This window comes from Rosa rugosa, chromosome 1 (genome assembly GCF_958449725.1).
Source record: "Rosa rugosa chromosome 1, drRosRugo1.1, whole genome shotgun sequence".
Lineage (NCBI taxonomy): Eukaryota > Viridiplantae > Streptophyta > Magnoliopsida > Rosales > Rosaceae > Rosa > Rosa rugosa.
The window spans coordinates 3467784-3492484 of NC_084820.1; the positions used below are offsets into that span (position 1 = coordinate 3467784).

General features: G+C 38.5%; 2 protein-coding genes and 1 long non-coding RNA gene across 4 annotated transcripts; 2 read left to right on the top strand and 1 right to left on the bottom strand.

The window, feature by feature from the left end:
* Nucleotides 1-5662: 5662 nt before the first annotated feature.
* On the bottom strand, nucleotides 5663-10087 carry LOC133710952 (uncharacterized). 2 transcript variants are annotated; one of them, XR_009846982.1, is made up of 6 exons: nucleotides 9861-10087; nucleotides 9134-9273; nucleotides 8512-8997; nucleotides 7915-7972; nucleotides 7398-7496; nucleotides 5663-6348 (listed from the first exon to the last, which is right to left on the bottom strand). It is a non-coding gene; the product is annotated as an uncharacterized LOC133710952 (long non-coding RNA). The 2 variants fall into 2 exon arrangements; XR_009846974.1 differs by having other exon boundaries at nucleotides 8512-8570; nucleotides 9861-10077.
* A 1303-nt stretch (nucleotides 10088-11390) lies between these two features.
* Nucleotides 11391-13150, top strand: LOC133727475 (F-box protein SKIP23-like). The gene is made up of 2 exons (XM_062155052.1): nucleotides 11391-11731; nucleotides 11978-13150. Exons 1-2 carry the CDS (start codon nucleotides 11722-11724, stop codon nucleotides 13132-13134), a joined length of 1167 nt encoding a protein of 388 aa, XP_062011036.1. The 5' UTR covers nucleotides 11391-11721; the 3' UTR covers nucleotides 13135-13150.
* Nucleotides 13151-13878: 728 nt separating this feature from the next.
* LOC133727418 (F-box protein SKIP23-like) lies at nucleotides 13879-15565 on the top strand. The gene is made up of 2 exons (XM_062155028.1): nucleotides 13879-14162; nucleotides 14409-15565. The coding sequence occupies exons 1-2, from the start codon at nucleotides 14153-14155 to the stop codon at nucleotides 15563-15565; spliced, it is 1167 nt and encodes a 388-aa protein (XP_062011012.1). The 5' UTR covers nucleotides 13879-14152.
* The last annotated feature ends 9136 nt before the right edge of the window (nucleotides 15566-24701 follow it).

Below are 24701 nucleotides of genomic sequence, written 5' to 3' on the forward strand. Positions count from 1 at the left end.
CGTGCTAGAGGACTTTGTCTTGTGTCACCAAGTCGATACTTAACGTTGTAGGTTAAGCAGAGCGAAATCACCGGGAAGTAGAGAGAAGTACTTGCTAAAGCGTGACTTTAGCTTGGCTGGGTTGCTAGGGCGTTACCCTTGCTTGGCTGGTTCCGTAACCGTTGTGGTCGCGGTACTACAGTCGGCTCCCGAGGAGACTAGGACCGAAGCATTTTGACAGAGGGTTTGGTGGCACTGATAGTCGGCTCCTGAGGAGACTAGGACTTAGAGTGTGATCACCTATAAGAGAAAGAGAAGGAAAGGAGTTGCTCTTAGAGAGGTTTGCTCTAGAGAGAACTTAGATCATCTTAGAGATGTTTTGATGTATGAATGAGTGAATTGTTCTATGTTGTAGCCTCTATTTATAGGCTACCAAGCAACACTATTTGGCATTTAAACAAATCATAATGGAGCACTTATGAGTTTATGGAGCACTTATGAGTTTATGGAATTGTTAGGTTCAAGCACTTAAACAGTAATGGAATGTTAGGTTTAAGTCATTTTCTGCTCCCTTATCCCTCAATTTTTATCTCCACTAAGAACTCAGATTCAACCTTCGATTTCTTCATATGAAATGATCCACCATGAATGTATATTATTGTCGTAAAATTTCAGAATTTATTTCCATGTGGTTGGGCCAGAAATGCTGCTGGACCTCTTACAGGTCCAGTTTCCAAGTTTTGCTTCTGCAGAAAATTGGACTGTTTGTTTGAAGGTTTTCCACTCCGAACGAGCTTTGGCACTCTTCATAAGAAATAATCAATGGGATGTCTAGAATTAATCTGGAAAGTTTCAACTCATTTGGAGTTCGGATGGTTAGTCCGCCATCCCTCATTTCTTGTCTAGCTCGCTTTCTCCTAGCCGAAGTAGGAAAATGTGCTAAAGTTGATTTTTCATTTCCATGTTTGGTAGGCCTTATTTAGCCTCTTAATAATATATTTTTGAACTTATCGAAAATATATATGTAAGCCACTGATATTGGCTCAATTTCTCCAAGACACGCTTTGTCAAACCAAAATGCTCATTTTGGGTCCAAACATTGCCCCCCAGACCTCGAAGTCAAAGGTCTTCGTCTTGACTGAAGAGGTCTTGAATCAGCACTGCTCTTATAACATCGTTGCTCCAAAGCCACTTGTATTGGCTTGACTGATAATACTTGACTGATTCCATATAGGCCTCTAAATAGGCCATAAAGCTTGAATGCCACAATCTGGATTGCCTTTGTTATGAACTGATGCTTCCTTTGCCAACTTTAGTGCCCCCCATGGATCTGGCGAAACTTGGGCAGGTTGTAGGAGATCAGAACTTTAGCGTGCCCCCCATGCGAAGGAGACTGCTTTTGATCGCGAATGAGTATCCTTCTCTTCCTTGGTGGTAGCTTCGCCATGTGTATAGCAACATGTATCTGCCTTGTTTGCGGGCTCTCTGTTGATTTTCTCAAATGTAGGTGTTGAAGCCACTTTCCTGGCTAGATCAAGGCCTATAGTACTTGGCGAAATAAGATGCAAAATAGCAAACTGTTTGCTGTCATTTAATCCTTCGCGAGTCTTATGTCGAAGAGGATGATTAGATCATGGCTATCGACATCATGACGTGTGACCAGGTGAAACCACCGTATCTGCTACAACTTTAGTATCTAAAACCGCATCGGTTTTAATCATGTTTTATTTAAGAGTTAATTACTGTTTACTCCCTATACTTATAGAGTTTCGTCGTTTCAGTCCCTGACCTTCGAATTTCACCTAAAAAGTCCCTGAACTCCCAATTTCCTCCCAATTAGTCCCTGCCGTCAAATTTCAGTCAAAGACCCCGTTATTTTGCTGACGTGTCATTAATTTCAAGCTAAAATGTCTATTATACCCTTATTTACTCTTTTTTAATTTTTTTTTTCTTTTCTCTTTTTTTTTTTTTTTCTTTTTCTTTTTCTTTTTACCTCTTCTTCTTCTAGCTCTCTCTTCTCTTCTTTTTTATCTCCGCCATCACCCAATCTGCCATGGCTAAGCCAGCCACCCAAGTCATCTCCATCTAACGAGCACACTTCGTGCTTGTCGCCGCCAAAAGAGAATCCAGTATGTGTGTCCGATCGGGGTCGATCAATTTGACCCGATCTTAATCCACCCAGATCCAAGATTCCTCTCCTCCACCACCATAGACCCAGAGCCCCCGTCATTGCTCTGATAAATAACAAATGGCGGCTTCCTCATTCGGCCTGCCATAGCCCCAGTTCCGGTCCGAGGTCAAGTCGGTCAGGCTCCGCCGCGACCGAATCGTAGTTGTTCCCAATTCCATGAAACTTCCCTCCTTCTTCTTCAAATTCCTTATCGAGATTTGAGAAATCCCAGTCGTATTGGTAATTCGTCACACCAAATTCTGGAGTCTGGAGTCTGGAACGCGCCTCACGCGCGGGAAAAAAAGAAAGAAAAACCCGGAGGATTGCTTTCTCTCCCGGCAGAGCACCGATGGCTTCTCTGTCGTTGCGTTCCGGTCCGGGAGGGGAGGCCTAGGTGCAGTTGAGGAGGCTTAAGGCAGCGGTGTGGCTCTGGGAGAGAGGATGGGTCTTCGTTTTCTGGTTTGGGCGGATCGATTTCGATCTGCATCTTCCGGATCGAGGGCGACGGCAGCGGAGGTGCAGCGACGGAACTCGGAGTTCCGGCGGTGGTCTCTAACATCACCGACTTTGTTTTTTTGGGCTGTGGCTATTCGGATCTGAATGTGGTGGTGCCGATCCCGGCAGGGATCTGTCTCGATCTCGGTTCTGGATCTGTTTGTGGTCGTCAGTTTGATGCAGGGGCCGTTTTGCGGCGTGACAGATCGGTGCAGCGGCCGGGCCTTTCTCTTGGCTCCTTTCCTCATTGTAAGGTTTGAATTTCGGACAGAGAGAGGCTATGGAGAATTTGGGGTTTGGTGAAGGTGTTTGTTTTGGTTTTGGCCAGTAACTCGACCCGTGGTATGATGCCATGCGGTGGCGCGGCGAGCTCGTGATCTGGGTTTTCAGTTGACGCCAAAGCTCTTGGTTCGATTCAGAGCTTTGGGATATTGTATTTCAATTTATAGATTTGAGATGATTGTTGCTTCATTTACTGGTTTGGTTGCGATTAAATTATAAACGTGAGTTTAGCTTGTTTTTACTTCTCTTGCAGATGGTGGAGGTGGTGGGTGGCGTTGGTGAAGGAGGAGAGGAGGAGATAATGGAGAGGAGGAAGAGGAAGTGGTGGTGTTGGCGTTGGTGAAGGAGGAGAGGAGGAGATAATGGAGAGGAGGAAGAGGAAGTGGTGGTGTTGGCGTTGGTGAAAGAGAGGAGGAAGAGGTGGTGTTTGGTGTTTGGGAGGTGAATGAGGTGGTGGTGGTGGTGTTGCCATTTCCGTTGGTGAAGGAGGAGAGAAGGAAGAGGTGGTGTTTGGGAGGTGAGAGAGGAGGAAGAGGTGGTGGTGGTGTTGGCGTTGGCGTTGTCGTTGGTGAAGGAGGAGAGGAGGAAGAGGTGGTGGTGGTGTTTGGGAGCTGAGAGAGTGCGAGAGAATGGAAGAGGAAGTAAACAAAAAAATAAAAATAAAACAGAAATTTTTTTAACTGAGGGTAAAATAGACATTTCGGCATAAAATGGCTGCCATGTCAGCAACTTAACAGAGAAATTGACGGAAAATTGACGGCAGGGACGAATTGGGAGGAAATTGAGAGTTTAGGGACTTTTTAGGTGAAATTCAAAGGTCGGGGACTGAAACGATGAAACCCTATAAGTATAGGGAGTAAGCAGTATTTAATCCTTTATTTAAAAACTTCAGGCCACTATGTTGGCCCTGCGGTGGTAGGAAAATGTGGAATATCTTCACTGTCGCCTTAGATGCGATTCTCAAGATGGAATAATGATTCATTAATTATTAACTAGGGCCACTCACTGGCCCAGCTAATAAATTAATCTCCAGAAAGATCTGAGCTATAAATCAAAGTGTAATTGAGAAGTATCTCCGCTGTCGCCTTAGATGCGATTCTCAAGATGGAATAATAACTCATTAATTATCAACTAGGGTCACTCACTGGCCCAGCTAATAAATTAATCTCCAGTAATATCTGAGCTATAAATCAAGGTGTAATGGAGAAGTGTTCCTCACAACCCAGAAATGGCATCCAAGAAACCATTCGTTATCGATCAGGCAGATGAAATCACTGAGAAAGCCGCATTCACCTGGCGGACTAACATGAGTGTTCGATGTAGAAGTCGACTGATGGGCTTTGGTGGCGGCGATAGTCAAGCGAGTCTAGGTCCCACACCTCGCGATCGTTTGCCAGATGATGCTATGGCCTATTATGCGCTTCCCATCCGCCGTCCCATAGCGGCTCTTCGGCAGGTGCCTGGTGATTTTAGCAGTTGGGGACCAAGGAGGAAAGTGGGCTTCTGGCCTACCGTCGCTCCCGAGGAAAAGGTTTGGTATCAGGAGGTCCGAGCGAGAGATTTGGCCCGATGGGATGCGGTGGGTATCACCCAAACCATCGATCTATGCTTCTGTCTTCCCCATAATACTAGCCCTGCACCACTAGCCGCCGCTCTTTGCTTCTGGAACACCTCCAGCAATACATTCGACTTCCAGTTTGGGCAGATGAGCATAACTCTGCTGGATGTTCTTACCATCACGGGGTTGCCCATTGACTTTGACCCCTATGTGCATGGTCAGTTTGATGACATTCAATTTTCTTTGAGAATGGATATGGCTGGTCGAGGGCATTACAGCAGATCCTACCCATTCTGGCGCGACTATTACTGTACCCAGCGTGACCATACAGGAGGTATCGCATTCCTGGAATTCTGGCTTTGCAAATTTATCTTTTGCACTTCTTCCAACAAACCTACTGGGCCCTGGAATTCTCTGGCCACTGCTCTCTATAATGGTATTTGCGTTGGCCTTGGGCAACCTGTATTAGGTGCGTTATATCGCTCCCTTTATAGAGCTGTAATGCGCCCCTTCGATACCGAAATTAGTGGTCCCTTCTGGATTCTTGCCTTTTGGCTGCAGATTTATTTCCCTCTCTTCCGTCGCGGTGATATTCCAAAGGAACCTCCAGTTGATTCCCTTTTGGGGAACTGGCTTTGCCGCAACGTAAAGGCTTTGCCGCAACGTAAGGTATCGAGCTCCTCCCTACTCCGAGTGTTTTATTTACTTGTACTTGCTGGGAGAGATGCCGGACCCCTTTAGTGACAAACCTGTTTTGTTTCCCATTCCAACAAATTTGTCACCCATTGGTATGGGTGACAAAATCATTTTGTCTCTAATTTCGTCTCCAATAGTGGGTGACAGATTCTTATTAGTGACAAAAGCTTTATTTTGTCACCCAAAAATAAAGGGGACAAAACATTTTTCGTCTCCTATACAATTATATTTTGTCACCTAAAACATTTCACAATTGACAGAAATTCTATAAATGGAGGGTAATTTAAATAAAATGGCGGGATTGGTGGGAATCGGTGACAAACTAGTTTGTCACCCATACTCTGATTATATTGAAATTAATTAAAAAAAAATTTCATATTTAATTAATTATATAATATTGGAGACAAAATGTCACCTTAACACCCATTCTTGGCAACATAATATTTAATTATCAATTTTATATAACAAATTTCAGCACTGAATGAAACTAAATAAAAATATATTTAATTGCATTAAATAAATGAAAGATAGTATAACTGAGAAAGTGAAGTTTTGCGTTTCTACACTTCTACATAGACAATAGCTAGCGAAAACAAGTTCCCTAGTTTAATAATATAAAACTAAAGTTCCATCGGAAAACATATTAAAGTCCTAATAGCTAGTCTGCACCCTCATCTTCATCCCGATAGATATTCACATCATCATCCCCATTATCATAATCATCTTCATCATTAGAATGATGAATAATATACCCTTTAACAGCAGCAAGTTGCTCTTCTATGTGATTGATATGCCTCAAAAGCTTTTCCACTGTGGCTGTCAGCTCAACCACCTTTTGTTCTGTCACGGAAGTATTTGTAGATTTATCACTCTCAGAATAAAGGACGGGTTCCTTCCGTGGACCATAGCCCAGACCGCGAATGCCTCTACCCTTTGCAACCCCAACGCCATTTGCCAAGATATCTAACTGCATAGAGACAGGAACTTCTATCTCATCAAGTAAGGCAGCCCCAAGGACTTCAGCTAACTTAAATCTTTGTTTGATTCAATTCTGCTAACATTTTATTCTGCTAACCCCTGTTTGTTCAGCTGCTTCGTTGATCCATTGACCATTATGATGTTGATGCATAACGCTCCAATTCTCAACAAAAGACACATTTTTACCTTTCTGTTTGTGCTCAAAATAAAAAGTTATATGATCAGTATGCATATAATACATGTTTGTTATAAATATTCAATTATAACTCAATACCTCCAAACATGCAAATTTATGCCAATAAAGACCATAAACACATGAGCAGACTAATAATTAAACAGACTGCAGGAGCAAGGGCACATGCAGATTTTAGGCTCAAGTAATATTACGACCAAGCAGAAAACCACTCAGAACAGTGAGAATATATCACTTCTTACTTCTTAGTGATTCGTAAAAGTAAATCACAATAAAACCTAACATGACTAAAGCGTACTAACAATTGATTTTCAAACCAAAACATCAAAACAAGGACCAAGGGCATGCCTTTTACTGATACTATGTTCATGTTACAATATATTTTCAATAGGCAGTAGTAACCTCCTTAGCTCTAACCATTTGGTTCAGTTGAAGTGCACCTTGCTGGATGCAATATATGAAACTAGCCTTTCCTAATTCTAGAGAAGTGACAACTTCAATGTTCAAGTTGGACCTTTAAGCTGTCTCATTTGAAACAAATAGAAGAATCAATGACTGTGGAACCTATAGAAAAAGCAATACTAATTATTTGATCAAACAGGATATAATACTTATGAACACATAACAGGTTCGCAGCCCAGTTTAAAACTCATAATTCTGCTTCTCAATATACAAGCAGTGATAAATGTACATAGATACTTAATTTCCAATAATTTTGAAAGAAAAACTGCACATTAACACTAAATTATAAGAATCGAGTCTGACATGAGGTGAAAGAAAAGGCAAATAAACAAAGAACAGGGGAAGAAGTTACTTAATTACCAATAAATTTGAAAGAAAAATTGCACAATCTGCAATCAATCAGTTCAGAATTCAGAGTTGCCTACATGTATGTGTTTATACTAGTTTCTATTATTCTCAAAGAATGAATCAACATCCACACACAAGGTTAAACCAAAAGCTGTACCATCAACAAGCAAGACACCGAACACCATGTCTAGTTACCAACATATTTATTCTAATAAAGACTATAAATAATTCATTACCTTAAGTGCAGCTTCCATATGTTTTTGGTAAGGCCGTGAACCTCCACAGTGATTATACTCTTTCTGATTTCGATTTGCAGCATTAACTTGACTTCGTTTCTGCAATAACAGGACATTAATATACAGTTAGTATAATAAAAGGACTTTAAACAATATCAATAAAGATGAATTCATATACCACATAGGTTTCATCTATGAATTCATATTAGCAAAATAATTCTTATTCAACTAACAAATATGAAAATTCATATACCACATAGGTTTCATCTATGAATTCATATTAGCAAAATAATTCTTATTCAACTAACAAATATGAAATTTAATGAACACTATATATATATATATATATATATATATATATATATATATATATATATATATCCAAAATCATATAATGTCTTTCCTTATTTTTCTATTATATATATCGTGTTTCAAGACTGGTTTTAGATCCCATAAACCATGAAAAAAAAAAAACAGAGGAAGATATTAATAGACTACGTGGAACTTTAGAGCATACCTGGACACGTTTTGTGTAATACTAAAGCTATTTTGGATTGAAGTGAGCTCAACAAAACCTAAAAACAAATCAAGACAATAGCAAAATAAAATTTCAGCTTCTCAAGGCCAAAAGATATGGTCAGTAGAAAATTATGGTCAGTAGAAAATTATTAAAGATAAGTGAGCTGTGATTAAAGGTTGTTAACGCTTTCTCACACAACAAAAATAGATCAGATGCCAAAAGAAATATGAACATAATATGTTCACTTGGGCCTAAGCAACAGCAAACCAATCATACACTTAAAATAGTTTAGAGGTATAAAAGAACTAACTTTGAACAATAAGATCAAAACAAAACAACCAAAAAAAAAAAATGATTAAGAGAACAACTTGTAATCTTAAAATCTTTGGCTACAAGTAAGTGATTATAAGTTCAGTCAAAGGGAATGAAGCACAAATATTAAATGAACCACTAGAGATATAGCGAATATTGATCAAACAGAGAGAAAAAAGAAAATGGAAAAAGAAGATGGAGCGAGTATCGATCAATATCTTGTGTTACGAAAAATAAAAAGAGGAAGATGTAATATACTATATGTGGAGCTTTACAGTATACCTGGACACCTTTATAATACTAGAGCAATTTCTGGGTTGAAGTCTTGCGATCAACAAAACCTGAAATTAAAATAGCCAAACAACTAGTTTAAAGGGTATCCAAATGAACCTGCAAACATTGTTATATTGCTACTGACCCTTCCAAAATAAAATTGAAGACAAAGTTAGAAGTAATCTGACAAAAGCTAGAACAAGAAAAAGTTGCAGATGTAGTAGAATAGACAACAACAAAAAAGGATTAAAGCCTTGTTTATTAGCTGTGGAAGAGATAAGAAGTATTTTGGATCAATGAATTGACAGTGTGATCTTATTTACAGCAATAATTAGTTAGTAAAAGCTGACCACAATTTGTAAGAACTAAAGGCTCTTTTGGCACCAAGCTGACCAAAATAAGACTGAGAAAAAGCACTTCCACAACCATATGCTTCCAACATCCCTCTTCGGTAATTATGCTTCATTGGTTTTCTAATCATGTTTGAATCACATTCTATATCACAAATGACTGTCATTACTCTACATTCTTTATTCTCTTCAATAGTTGATATGCTCAAGAATCTCATTATTCATTCACAACAATATCAAACTCCAAAGTACAAGAACAAAAAACTGACAAAATCACATACCACAAATTTTCATTAAACCTGAAACCGAGAAGCAAAGAAAGAAAAGCCACTGGACATGTCCCAAAGTGCCACATAGTCTTCAGTTCTTCCAATCATACTTCAACTCTTAAGGAATTCCACATTCTACATCTGCAAATGATCTGCGTGCAATAATCATATAAGAATATTTCAAGACAGTAGTTTCCCACATAGAACTTTGTAACTCTTTTCTATTTTCAGTCAAGCATATAATAGGCTTCAAGAACAGAAATTTAACAATTGCAAAAGAACCCAGATGGAAAAATATTAAATTCAAGGATACTGCATCAAAAAATTAACAAAATTAAAGTGCAAAAGAAAGTTTAGGGTTAGACGCTGGAAGCTGTGAGAATGCCAGGACAGCTACGACTGGAGGGTTAGACGGTGTAGGCTGGGTAATCACCGGCAGGAGGCTAGAGGGTGAAGGTTAGAGGCTGAGTAGTCATCGGCTGAAGGTCTCTCTCAAAAAACCAGGATTATCAAACAAAAATGCCTAATCATCACAAACAAGAATTGAAATTGAAATTGAAAAGTCTACCGCAAGCCCCCTTCCTATCTGAAACAATTTCTTACCAGTATAAAACCCATCATCCCAACTAAAATAGTATAATCAAAACACAATTATAATAAAAATCAAAGAAAATTGACAATACTCACTGAAATATCGAATCAAAATATCAAAAGAAAAGAAGCATAAACTAAAACTTACCTGATCAATCAAAAGACGAGAGGAAGGGGTTAGGCGCTGGTGATTCAGGATGATTTTGAGACAGGCTGCTGGGGTAGACAAGTGAAGAGAAGAGATTAGAGAGAACTTGGTTTGAGGAGATGCAGTTGTCGGTCAAATTGAAGGTGGAGTTGCTGGCAGTTTGAGGTTTGAAATCGTGTACGTTTGGGAAACCATGAATTTCGCTGTGGGGAGAATGAAAGAAAAAAAAATAAAGTATCTGTACCTTTATCCTATTTTTCTCAATACTGCGCCGTTTTGGAGATTTGAAGCCTCAATTGTTTTTCCTCCCAAAATTTTAAGATTTTCCCGCTGGCGGAGTGAAGGCAAAACTGCCTAAATGATAAAGTGAATAGGGGACAAAATTATATTTTGTCTCTAATAAAAAGTTGCGACAAAAGCATTTTGTCTCCTTTCTTTATTATTTTGTCACGTAAAAATTAATGCAAATCTAATTTAAGATGACAATTTTTAGGTGACAAACCAAAAAATTATGTCACCCATAATAGTTATTAGAGACGCATATGAGTTGTGTCTCCGATACTTTTGTCTCTAAAGGGGTTTTCTCTTGTAGTACGTCAATCTAAGGGGAGAAGCTAGTAGTAGATGGACGTCATATTTATTTATTGCCAAAAACAGAAGAGAGATGGTTTCATAACCTTTATTAATTGCATTAATTCTTGTCCTTAATGTCCAAACTAGGTCATAGTTTTCATGGTTTTTATATTGTAATTGATTGGAAATTATTCTATGCACCGACGGTGCAAGTGACCCAACCCTTATAAAATAATCTCAACCCTTGATATTTATTATCAACTTTATTTTTAATAAACAAAAAATGTATTTAATGCAATCTAACCATTCATTTATGTTGGTGCAAGTGCACGGCGGTGCTCTGAATAATCTCTCGTAATTGATTTTCTTTTGTTAACAGGTGAGTTACTAATATGCACAAATTTCAAATTCCAGCCTCTAATAGCTTAATACAGTATATATACATAAATTTCTAACTATAATGAGTAATAACTGCATCAATTTCCTGCACCTAATAAGTGTTCTTGAATTTATTCTCAAAAAAAAAAAAAATAAGCGTTCTTGAATAACTTACCTTGGTCTTGAATTTTCCAACTCTAATCTATCTGTTAATATACAATAGTTCTTAAATATATATATATATAATCCTAATATTCCTGATTTGTTATCTCTAATAGATTTAATATATATACTAAATTTCCTAACTCTAATAAGTTAATGTGCATAATTCTTGATTTTCCTGACTAATGTAGGTCAATATTCTTGATTTTTCCTATCTCTAATAGGTTAATATACAATTCTCACTTGTTGGGATTATGTATAAATAAGGGTAGAGATTGCAACTTCATAGTTCATACACGTAGAACAATACACGAAAAGAGAAGGACTACATCCACAGTATTTTGTAGGTCGACCACATTAAAGTCATCGAGTGGCAACGAATTAATCAGCCACCAACTGCTTGCCCAAAAGAAAGAAGGAAAAAGAGCTGCCTATCTAGCTAACTCCATCAGCTGCCTGTGAGAAAGGGAGAGACAACTTACAATCTTCAGTCTTCTTCTATCTTGGTTTTCTCAGCAAAAACAAAAATCTTCATTCATCTGGTTTTCAAAACACTACACATCAAGAAACCAGATCTGTGCATGCCGGAGACAGAGACACTCAAGAGGAGCTAGTTGTGGCCGGTCGACGTCGGCAGAAACTATAATAGTACTAGTTACAGCTCGAAGCCTCAATCTTCAAGCTTCTGCTTCTTCTTCTGCACTAGTACTTTCTCTGCAAAGTAAACAATAAAACAACATCAACCATTATGGATCGAGGTACGTTTTCTCGCAGAATCTATTTTTGTTTCCATATCATTATCTTTTTCATCTTATCATAACTTTTGCAGTAGATACTACTACTTATATAATTGCTAGGATTAAGTTTAATTGCTTAGTCTATCTCTCCGTTGTTTCTTTCTTTTTCCAATAATTTTAGTTTTCTACATTTATTTGTCAAGATCAGATCGAGGTTCTTTTGTTGTCCATGTTACTAATTAAACATCATATATTTCATCTTTTCAGATTGGGCAAATTTGCCAAAGCATCTTTTGGATTCAGTTGTAGAGACATTAGTGTTACCAACACACTATGTGCGGTTTAGCCTTGTTTGTAAGTCATGGTATTCAGTAGCAAAGGATAACAAAAACAAACATGTTAGGATGACAGCTCCAATGTTGTTGATTTACAGCGGCAAAAAAGACTATTGGAATTTGTACAACATTGATAGTAATAAGGTCCTTGATTTGCAAGTAAGAGTGCCGAATAAGCGGCTTTGTGGGTCTTCAAAAGGGTGGTTAATTTTTGTTGATAGGAATGATGTGGACAAGAATTTTGGAGTAACCCTTGTAAATCCATTCTTTAGGGTTAAAGGAAGGAGAGAGAAAGCAAACTCTTTCATTCGCCTACCTCCACTTATGCCTCCAGGTTGGGAAAAATGGTTTAAACGGTGTGAAGATTACGTGTTCAAGGCTACAATTTCAGCTGATCCAATATTAAATCCAGAAGATTGCATTGTTATGGTCATACATTTGGAAAGATTGCAGTTGGCTTTTATTAGACTAGGTAAAGACACAACATGGACATATATGAATGAAAAGGATAATATTGTTCTAGGGTGCCAGATGATTCAAGAAGTTATCAAGATTGAAGATACATTTTATGCTGTGAGTTACTCGAACAAACTTTATACTTTTGACGTTAATTCTCAGTCGTATTCAAACGTACAATTGGTTGTACCTGAAAATGAACCAATTGGGTTAATCAAGAGATACATATTTGAAGGGGAAGGGAAAAGTTTGTTGATGGTTCAGAGATACATGGAATATGAAGGTGATGATTACAAACGGGTGACGAAGAAATTTAGAGTATTTGAATTGAATTCACATAAGGGTGAGTGGGTTGAGAAAAGCTCATTGGGTGATATTGCGCTTTTTGTAGGAGATAACTCTTCTATATCTGTGTTGCCTTCAAATATTTCAGGATGTCAATCGAATTGCATATATTTTAATCATGATTGTGATCATATATTATTCCTTAACGCACCTCATGATTTTGGTATATATAACGTTGTAGACCAAATCTTCCTAGAAACTTACCCTGCACATTTTAAGAAACTCATGAAGAGGAGCTGGGAGCTACTACCAATTTGGGTCATTCCTACTTTGTATCTTCAGCTGTAAAAGTCTGAACAATGAGTTTTTATATTTGCTTATTTGAAGATCGTTGTATTACAATATTACTTGTTATTTATTTTTTTCCTTATCTGCGCTTGTAAAATAGTTATTTAGTGTTCACATTTAGGATGTGTAGCAGACAAGCAGTTGATGAGCCAACCATTTGGAAAAGAGCTTCTCTCTCTTTTTTTTTTTTTTAAGTGAGAGATGCCTTGAAAATGTGAGAGGGTTTGATAAAACCGTAGAGGCATTATTTGGAGAGATCCGTATGAGATTTGAGGTATTCAAAAGACTTGTAAGCTTAATTAATGATTGAATGCATTGAAGCTTAAAATTAAAGATCCACATAATAATAGAACTAAATATTATGAGCTAGAGATCAACAAGTAGGTCTCATAATGAATTGGCCCTGATGTGAATGCATGATTTTTCACAGTAAACAATACAGGAAAAGAGAAGGACTACATCCATTATGAGCTAGAAACCAACCAACTAAACAATACAGGTCTCATAATGAATTGGCCCTGATGTGAATGAATTGCAACTTCATAGTTCATTATGAGCTAGAAACCAACCAACTAAACAATACAGGAAAAGAGAAGGACTACATCCACAGTATTTTGTAGGTCGACCACATTAAAGTCATCGAGTGGCAACGAATTAATCAGCCACCAACTGCTTGCCCAAAAGAAAGAATGAAAAAGAGCTGCCTAGCTAGCTAGCTAACTCCATCTGCCTGTGAGAAAGGGAAAGACAACTTACAATCTTCAGTCTTCTTCTATCTTGGTTTTCTCAGCAAAAACAAAAATCTTCATTCATCTGATTTTCAAAACACTACAAATCAAGAAACCAGATCTGTGCATGCCGGAGACAGAGACACTCAAGAGGAGCTAGTTGTGGTCGACGTCTGCAGAAACTATAATAGTAGTAGTTACAGCTCGAAGCCTCAATCTTCAAGCTTCTGCTTCTTCTTCTGCACTAGTACTTTCTCTGCAAAGTAAACAATAAAACAACATCAACCATTATGGATCGAGGTACGTTTTCTCGCAGAATCTATTTTTGTTTCCATATCATTATCTTTTTCATCTTATCATAACTTTTGCAGTAGATACTACTACTTGTATAATTGCTAGGATTAAGTTTAATTGCTTAGTCTATCTCTCCGTTGTTTCTTTCTTTTTCCAATAATTTTAGTTTTCTACATTTATTTGTCAAGATCAGATCGAGGTTCTTTTGTTGTCCATGTTACTAATTAAACATCATATATTTCATCTTTTCAGATTGGGCAAATTTGCCAAAGCATCTTTTGGATTCAGTTGTAGAGACATTAGTGTTACCAACACACTATGTGCGGTTTAGCCTTGTTTGTAAGTCATGGTATTCAGTAGCAAAGGATAACAAAAACAAACATGTTAGGATGACAGCTCCAATGTTGTTGATTTACAGCGGCAAAAAAGACTATTGGAATTTGTACAACATTGATAGTAATAAGGTCCTTGATTTGCAAGTAAGAGTGCCGAATAAGCGGCTTTGTGGGTCTTCAAAAGGGTGGTTAATATTTGTTGACAGGAATGATGTGGACAAGAATTTTGGAGTAACCCTTGTAAATCCATTCTTTAGGGTTAAAGGAAGGAGAGAGAAAGCAAACTCTTTCATTCGCCTACCTCCACTTATGCCTCCAGGTTGGGAAAAATGGTTTAAACGGTGTGAAGAATACGTGTTCAAGGCTACAATTTCAGCTGATCCAATATTAAATCCAGAAGATTGCATTGTTATGGTCATACATTTGGAAAGATTGCAGTTGGCTTTTATTAGACTAGGTAAAGACACAACATGGACGTATATGGATGAAAGGGAGAGTATTGTTCTAGGGTGCCAGATGATTGAAGAAGTTATCAAGATTGAAGATACATTTCATGCTGTGAGTTACTCGAATAAACTTTATACTTTTGACGTTAATTCTCAGTCGTATTCAAACGTACAATTGGTTGTACCTGAAAATAAACCAATTAGGTTAATCAAGAGATATATATTTGAAGGGGAAGGGAAAAGTTTGTTGATGGTTCACAGATACATGGAATATGAAGGTGATGATTACAAACGGGTGACGAAGAAATTTAGAGTATTTGAATTGAATTCACATAAGGGTGAGTGGGTTGAGAAAAGCTCATTGGGTGATATTGCGCTTTTTGTAGGAGATAACTCTTCTATATCTGTGTTGCCTTCAAATATTTCAGGATGTCAATCGAATTGCATATATTTTAATCATGATTGTGATCATATATTATGCCTTAACGCACCTCATGATTTTGGTATTTATAACGTTGTAGACCAAATCTTCCTAGAAACTTACCCTGCACATGTTAAGAAACTCATGAAGAGGAGCTGGGGGCTACTACCAATTTGGGTCATTCCTACTTTGTATCTTCAGCTGTAAAAGTTTGAACAATGAGTTTTTATATTTGCTTATTTGAAGATCGTTGTATTACAGTATTACAAGGTTGATAAAACCGTAGGGAAAATTCTAGTTAATGTATGTCATACATTAGCTTTTTTGAATATTTTAGACCGTCAGATATAATTAAACTGATAATATATCTAACGGTTCAGAATATTCGATGATGGTAACCTGCTTACCCGTTAGCCTGTATCAACATTTTTTTTTTTTTTTGCAAAATTCTAAATTACATATCAACCGTAAAATTTGAAACTTTCTCATAAAACCCTAAATTGAAAGGGCAGGTAAGAAGTCGTTCAATTTCTTCTGGTACAAATTTTCTGTTTGCTCTGATAAAACCCTAAGTTTTTTTGAGAAAATGAGATAATTTCATTCATTTATCCATGGCTAGAAGGCACGTACATCGAATGTTGTCTTACACCAAAATCATACATGGTATAAGCTACCAGGCAAAGAATAGGTGAACCCTCACTGTTAACACATGCGCTCACTTATTGTGAGCCTACATACAGGAGATCAAATCCTCACTACAAAACCTCTCTTTTGAAAAGTAAACCTGGTCGCCTAGAGACCTCAATTGGTGTACAACTAGAGAGAACTAAGAAGCAAGTAGTAAAGACTCAAAATCAAGTACTAGGCAAGGAGACCCGGGAACCAAAAGCTTCCCATGCCCTTGTCTCGAGAATCCTCCATCGTAACTACTCAAGAGGATTTGCTAGAGGCACGAAAATGCGTAGTTCCCTAACAAAATTAGAGAGTAATACAAACCTAGGGTTCCCAAAGCAAGGAAATATAATAGTAACTAAAAAAATAAAATATAAAATAAAAGATCTTGAACCCCGAGTAAAACCCCAGGCCCAAGATACATCAGGCCCAGACCAGGCCCACCACCGGATTAGGGCCCAAGAGCTCCAGCCATTGAGCCCGGCCCACACAAGTGCTGCACAGACAGCCCAGCCACCACCATCATGCTTCCAAGCCCGTCAGGCCGCTGCTTGCAGATCTCAACCTCCGGCAAAGTCACGTCGTCGATCAGCACCGCAAACCGCCCTCCACTTCAGGCACCGAAGCCAGTCCATCCCTGCTCTTTGTCGTCCTCCGCTGTAAGCACTGAGATCGATCCAAACTCCAACGATTTTAGGGCAAGATCCGAATGGATCAAAACCATAGAAACCACCAGAACAGATACGAAGCCCAGCCACAAACCCAGCGAAAGCGGCGAGATCCGAAACGGATCCTATCAGGCTCCACCATCTGCCGCGAACCCTCTGCCTGTGTCGACACTGCCGCCAGCCAAAGCCATGGCATAAGGAGCCCATACAGCCCCAATCGCCGCTAGCTCACATTGTCAACCCATCTGGCCGCACTCGACGACCGCCGACGAGGCCAGAAGACATCGTCAACGTCGAAGCGCAGCCGGACAAGCACGGTCGGCAACTTTTCTCTCAAAGTTTTCTCTAGGTTACTCGAGGTTAGAGTTAATATGCTGGCCCCCTCCCCCCTCCTTTAAAACCTTGTTATCAAATATATACAAACCCAAACCTATTTGATAAAACCCTAAGTTGAAAAGGAGAAGACTGGAGGAATGAAGAAGTGCGTTAAGGAAGGATAGGTTTCCCAATACTCATAAGTTTTCTGGTACCATATTTGTTTTTACTTCCTGCAGCATGATTAGTTGTAATTCTACGGCCACATTCTCCAGTCCAATCTCCACCACAACGCCTCCTTAGCCTCCACTGTCATCTCTCTCTGCGCCTCTCTCTCTCTCCTCTTCCCCTCGCTACACCCACAATGTCTTCACCTCTTTCCCGAACCCAAATCTCTCTCTCTTCAACCATGCCATATATCAGAGCTTTGGCGAAGACCCCCTCGCTTTATTTCGAGGTCATGATTTCTTGATTATGATTCTTACAATGAGTTCTTGCAGGTTGGACCATCTTGGACTCTTGATTACTTCCAAAGGACTTTTCTTTTCAGGTGTCATCACATACTTTTGAAGTAAGATTCTTGCTTTTCTTGAATCTTGATTCTGTCAAATGCAATTACCTTTTATTGTTTCTTTCATGTCCATAGAATTAGTGTAGATACGGTGAACGGTGTGGCAAGAAAAGTAGAACTATTAAATCAATTTTATATTTAGAAGTTAGAGCGACATTAGTTGGCTAGGTGTCAAGGTTGAAAGTAATTTTAAAGATTGCATCTTAGCAATACTATCAATCTGGTTTAGTATTCCCTTAGTATTAGTTGCTGGAACTAGGTAGGTAGAAGAGCTGGACGTGAAGTGGTGAATGATTAATCATGGTCTTTGATATTTGGCATATAGGAAAAACTTGTTGTTTATATTGTAAATCAGGCGCGAGTCCTTAATTGTATATTAAAGTTTTCTATTTTGTAATTAATACTTTTCTTGTGTAAATCTCATCATCCATGAGATAATTACTCGTTTGACAATGCATTTTACTATAAATTACAACAATTGAGGTATATGTTTGGGCCCAAAATGAGCATTTTGGCCTGACAATGCACGTCTTGGAGAAATTGAGCCAATGTCAGTGGCTCAAGCTATATATTGTCGACAAGTTCGAAATATATATTTAGAGGCTAAATAAAGCCTACTATGGAAGCATGAAAAGTCAACTATAGCACATTTTCCTACTTCGGCTAGGAGAAACCGAGCTAAACAGAAGGAGCGGCCGCCTGACCAAATGAACTCTAAATGAGCTGAAACTCTGCAGATCCATTCTAGACAGCTCAAGGATCATTTCTTATGAAATGTGCCAGAGCTATTTTTGAGTGGAAGGCCTTCAAACAATCAATCCAATTTTCTGCAGAAGCAAAACTGGAAAACTGGACCTGTAAGAGGTCCAGCAGCATTTCCGGCCCAACCACATGAAAATAAATTCTTACCACAATAATCTACATTCATGGTGGATCATTTCATGAGAAGAAATCGAAGGTTGAATCTGAGTTCTTAGTGGAGATAAAAATTGAAGGATAAGGGAGCAGAAAATGACTTAACCCTAACAAATTCCATCAAGTGTTTAATTATTCAAACCTAACATTCCATTAATGTTTTAAGTGCTAAAACCTAACACATTATGAGTTGTTTAAGGCCAAATAGTGTTGCTTGGTAGCCTATATATAGAGGCTACAACAAGTATCACACAGACCAATTCATTCATCAAAACATCTCTAAGATGATCTAAGTTCTCTCTAGAGCAACCTCTCTAAGAGCAACTCCTCTCCTTCTCTTTCTCTTACCGGTGATCACATTCCTAGTCCCAGTCTTCTCAGAAGCCGACCGACTTTCAGTGCCACCAAACCCTCTGTCAACGTGCTTCAGTCCTAGTCTCCTCGGGAGCCGACTATAGTACCGCGACCACAACAGTTACTGAACCAGCCAAGCAAGGGTAACACCCTCGCAAACCAGCCAAGCTAAAGTCATGCTTTAGCAAGTTCTCTCTACTTCCCAGTGGTTCTAGCTCTGCTCGATCTACAACATCGAGTATCGATTGTGATTTTCAAGAAGCTCAACAAAAGTCCTCACCACGAGGCAGAAAGAATCCCACGACGAGGTTAGTGCTCTCCTCGTCCACAATCGCTTGATAGAAGTCAGGTCAAGGGACATCCCCGACGACCGCACCCGAACTGTGCTGGCACGCCCGTGCAAGAAAAGAGACTGTTGACCAGCTCAAGAAAAATTGGAGCCAAACAGTATAAAGTGGTAATTATGGTTGTTTTTATGATAATTACTTCAAATATGATTTCATTTACAAAAAAAAAGGATCACTTTACCAATGCTACAACAAATGTTTTGTTTATATGGTAAATAATCATATTAGACCTAAAACTTTTCAAGTCCTTATTCTTGTAATCCAGTTGTTCTTTTTGTAACTAGAGTCCTTTCTTTTGTAAATTATATCATCTATGAGACATTTTACAACAAACGGTCACATTGGACCTATTTAGTAATAATTATAGTTGTAATCAAAGTAATTACTATATTTATGATCTTCATTACAAGTTTTTGAACGATTTACGTATAAAACAATAAATGAGTACTTAGTATGGTAATTTTTTTTTTTTAAGTACACATGTCAAATTATAAGTGGATAACCTGTTGACCTGTACAACAGGTTTCACCAACTAATTTAATTTAATATATATTTATTAAAAAGTTGATGTATGACAAACATCAACATACCTTAGACTTCCCCAAACCGTAGAGGCATTATTTGGAGAGATCCGTATGAGATTTTAAGACTTGTAAGCTTAATTAATGATTGAATGCATTGAAGCTTAAAATTAAAGATCCACAGAATAATAGAACTAAATATTATGAGCTAGAGATCAACAAGTAGGTCTCACAATGAATTGGCCCTGATGTGAATGCATGATTTTTCCACTGAATTATCCTATAATAACATGCAAGAGGAGCTAGTTGTGGTCTACGTCGGAAGAAACTATAATAGCACTAGTATGCAGCTCGAAACCTCAATCTTCAAGCTTCTCTCTTCTGCATTAATTTCTCTGCAAAGTAAGCAATTAAACAACATCAACCATTATGGATCGAGGTATATATGTTTTCTCACAGAAAATCTTTTTTTTTTTTTTCCATATCATTATCTTTTTCATCTTATCATAACTTTTGACAGTAGATACGACTACTTATATAATTGCTACGGTTAAGTTTGCTTAGTCCACATCTCCGTTGTTTCTTTCTTTTTCCTATAGTTTTAGTTTTCTACATTTGTTTGTCAAGAAGATCGAGGTTCTTTTGTTGGTCATATTACTAATTAAACATCATATATATATTTCATCTTTTTCAGATTGGGCAAATTTGCCTAAGCATCTTTTAGAATTCAGTTGTAGGGACATTAGTGTTACCATCACATTATGTGCGGTTTAGCCTTGTTTGCAAGTAGTCATGGTATTCAGTAGCAAAGGATAACAAAAACAAACATGTTTGTTGTTGATTTACAGTGGCAAAAAAGACTTTTGGAATTTATACAACATTGATAGCAATAAGGTCCTTGATTTGCAAGTAAGAGGCCGAATAAGCGACTTTGTGGGTCTTCAAAAGGGTGGTTAATATTTGTGGACAGGAATGATGTGCACACAAATTTTGGAGTAACCCTTGTAAATCAAACTCTTTCATTTGCCTACCTGCACTTATGCCTCCAGGTTGGAAAAAATGGTTTGAAAGCTGAGGAATAGGTTGCCAAGGCTACAATTTCAGCTGCTCCAATATCAAATCCAAAAGATTGCATTGTTATGGTTATACATTTGGAAAGATTGCAGTTGGCTTTTGTTAGAGTAGGTAAAGACACACATGGACACACATGGACGTATATGGATGAAAGGGATAATATTGTTCTAGGGTGCCAGATGATTGAAGAAGTTATCATGATGGAAGATACATTTTATGCTGTGAGTTACTTGAATAAACTATATACTTTTGACGTTACTTCTCAGTCGTATTCAAACGTACAATTGGTTGTACCTGAAACTGAACCAATTGGGTCAATCAAGAGATATATATTTGAAGGGGAAGGGAAAAAGTTGTTGATTCATGGTTCAAAGATACTTGGACTATGAAGATGGCTGTTACATTCGGGTCATAAAGAAATTTAGAGTATTCGAATTGAATTCACAGAAGGGTCAGTGGGTTGAGAAAAACTGATTGGATGATATATATTGCTCTTTTTGTAGGAGAGAATTCTTCAATATCTGTGTTGCCTTCAAATCTTTCAAGGAGTCAACCGAATTGCATATACTTCAATTATGATTATGATCATGTGTGCGTCATTCCGCACCTCATGATTTTGGTATTTATAACGTTGTAGACCAATGCTTCCTAACAACTTACCCTGCAGATGTTGAGAAAACCATGAAGAGGAGCTGGCGGCTTCTGCCAATTTGGGTCATTCCAACTTTGTATCTTCCGCTGTAAGCCTGTAAAAGCTTGCACAATGATCGAGTTCTTATTCAACTTTGTATCTTCCGTTGTATTACAGTGTTACTTGTTATCTATTTTTTTTTTTTCCCTTATCTGCTTTTGTAAAATTAGAGTTCAATTTAGGGTGTAGCAGAGACAAGCAGTTGATAAAACTTGCAACTAATGATGCAATAATCCAGGATTCAAATTTGCTCACCACTACCTCTTGATTGGTGATACCACCACTAAATAAGAAGCTGCCATGTGTGATGAACCATAAACATGATTAACCATAGTTAATTTAATTATTAGAAATAAAGATTTAATAATAATAAAACTCCTATATTTTAATATTTAGTTATTTATTAATTCAACTAACCAAAAACCCTAATGCTGCCTACTGCCGCACTCCAAAACCAAAACCCTAGTCGCTTGCACATGGCGACTTCCTCCGCCCCATCCGGCACAAAAACCACCATTGATGATGTTACGGCTACGTTCGCTGCCTCCCTTGCTCTGGCTGGGGGAGATGTTGTGGACTTCTCCCACCTGGCGAATGGAACCACCAAGGGAGGGTCTCAAGCTTTCTTACTGGCTTGTCCATTGACGAGGAAACCATGCAGTAGCATGGATCTGCAGCGTCACTTTCAACGCATCTGGGTTCTAGATGGATCGTTCAAGGTTCAGGATCGGACTCCAAACCGATATGTCTTCTCTTTTGATCGTCGTAAGGATCGGAACAAGGTACTCAGAGGGGGGCCTTGGTATTTCAACAAAGCTCCAGTGGTCATCCAAGCCTATGATGGTTTTCTTGCTCCTCAATCGGTACCACTGGAAACCCTATTCTTCTGGGTGAGAATCAGTAATATTCCACCAGCACTGGAAGAATTACCAATGATTATGAATGTCGCCTCTATCGCTGGGACGTATCAGGGGATCGACCAAAAGCTGTTTGCCACTTCTGGCAAAATTAGGGTTCATGTTACACATGACATCTCCAAACCATTCTTTCAGAAAAAAACCCTAAAGCTTGCTCCTGGCGTGGTGGCTGAGATCGAGTTTTTCTTTGAAAACTTGATTGGTAAATGCAAAAGATGCAATCTCATATATCATGACAAAGGAGTTTGTCAGATGGTTTCACCGGACAAGGCTGCTGGGGAGAAGGAACAACACCGCCTCCCATTACCAAACCCTTTCCTGGGCTTTGCGAATAACAGGTTCGTTAATGGTGCTTTTAAATTTCAGGGTATACAAACCCCAATACTACCGCCTGTTGCGCGTAATCTGTTTGGATCTTTTGATGGCCTTAAGCCTCGCAAGCCAGTTGTTATTCGGCAAACAGGTTTGAAGATTCGAACTGCTGAGGCTTGTACTGAAGGTACTAGCAAAGAAGCCCTAGCGCTAGTTCCATTTGAAGGGATGCAATCAGAATTGAAACGCAGCAGGCCAGCTTCCCCTTTCTCTTCCCCTAAGAAGATTAAGTTTCTACTTGGTGAGGCATCAGAGAGCAAATCTATACTCCCCAAGAAGCTGAAAATCCTTGAGTTTCATACTAAATTCACTGCTAAATCACTTGGCTTGGTCGAAGCTCCAGGAGGCATCCTAATTTCTAAGGATAGTTCAACTCCACAAGTGAACACACCGCCAACCAAAAAGAAGCGGGGAAGGCCTTTGGGATCAAAGAACAAGATCCCCTCCAAGACCAAGAAGGTGACTGCTGAAGATGGGCTCAGTGTTCTGTGTCCTGGGAAACCTCCGAGCCCTAGTGTTAAGGGCAAGGAGACTATTTAGTTTTTATGTTTTTTGAACTAGCCTATTTACTTGTCATTGTTACATAGTTCATAGGCTTTCTTGAATAAGTGAGCATGGGTACCGTCAAATGATCGGATCTAATCTATGTATCAATGTGGTATACCACAAACTCTTTATCTACCCAATAATGGTAGAGGGAGGATATGTAATGGTCCTTTCTGGCCTGAGTTAATATATATCGACATGATATTCTTCAAAAAAAAAAAATTAATTCAACTAACCTAAACCTTTTCAGTTTCTAGCTAAATATAGTTTCCCAGATATCATCTCGATCAAATATCACTCGTCCTCATCATTATCTTCTTCTTCTTTTTTCCTCTGGTTCACCCGTTGACAACTTCCTCTGCTCTCTACAGGGGGGAGAGAGAGTTGCAATGGAGCTGAAAGCATAAATCTTTTTCTCAAAGTTTTCAAACCCCAAATACCCCAAGTCGTTAAATTCAATCTCGTTGAAGTCACAGTTATTGGGTTCGTCAATTCTCTGAGTTTGAATCTGGAAGATGGGTTTGTGGCTAATTGCGCAGTTGGTATATACTAATCACGGTAGAAAAGCAGTCGACAGTGTCGGAGATTGTGTCTCCTTCTTCTGCAGTTCTCTCTCCCCTTCTTTTTAATTGTCATCACTATCTCTCTCATGTTAAGACTAAATGATTGAAAAATCATGTGAAATCCATAGTTGTCAAAGTCTTTCCCAGCAGCAGGGCATTCTGTAGTAGAATTCATTCCATGACAGGAATTGATCCACCGACAGCCACTATCTGTTGCTCCAACTACAGTAAGCCAAGGGGGCAATGTCAATAAACAATCAAATAAATGCAGATAAGCTAATTATAATTCGAAACTGAGATTGATAAGGGCAGCATTGAAGAACGGTCTTGCAGATCCAAAGGGATGAATGTGTCAAGGGAAGAACATGAGTAATCTCTCCTAGGTCAGAACTCGATCAGAACCATGGATTATGCCAAGGTTTTCATTAGGCCTGGCAACGGGCGGGTATAGTGCGGGTACGGGTCGGGTTTTTAACGGGCCGGGTTTTTAACGGGCCGACCCGGTAAAAACCCGTTAAGTTAACGGGTTTCGCGGGCTTAACCCGACGGGTTTGCGGGTTTTCCGTTGGAACCCGTTAAGAACCCGTTAACAATTTTTTTTTTTTTAAATTAATTTTTTTTTTATTTAAAAAAAAATTAATTTTTTAAAAAAAAAAAATCCGTTAAGACTTATGTAATTTTTTATTCATTTTTTGATCAACTGTTAGAGAAATATATTCAGATCAATTAATATATACATATGTTGGTTGAGCTAAGCTAGTAAATATAATTAAATATTTCAATAGGTTCGAAATACATATTTAATGTACTAAATAAA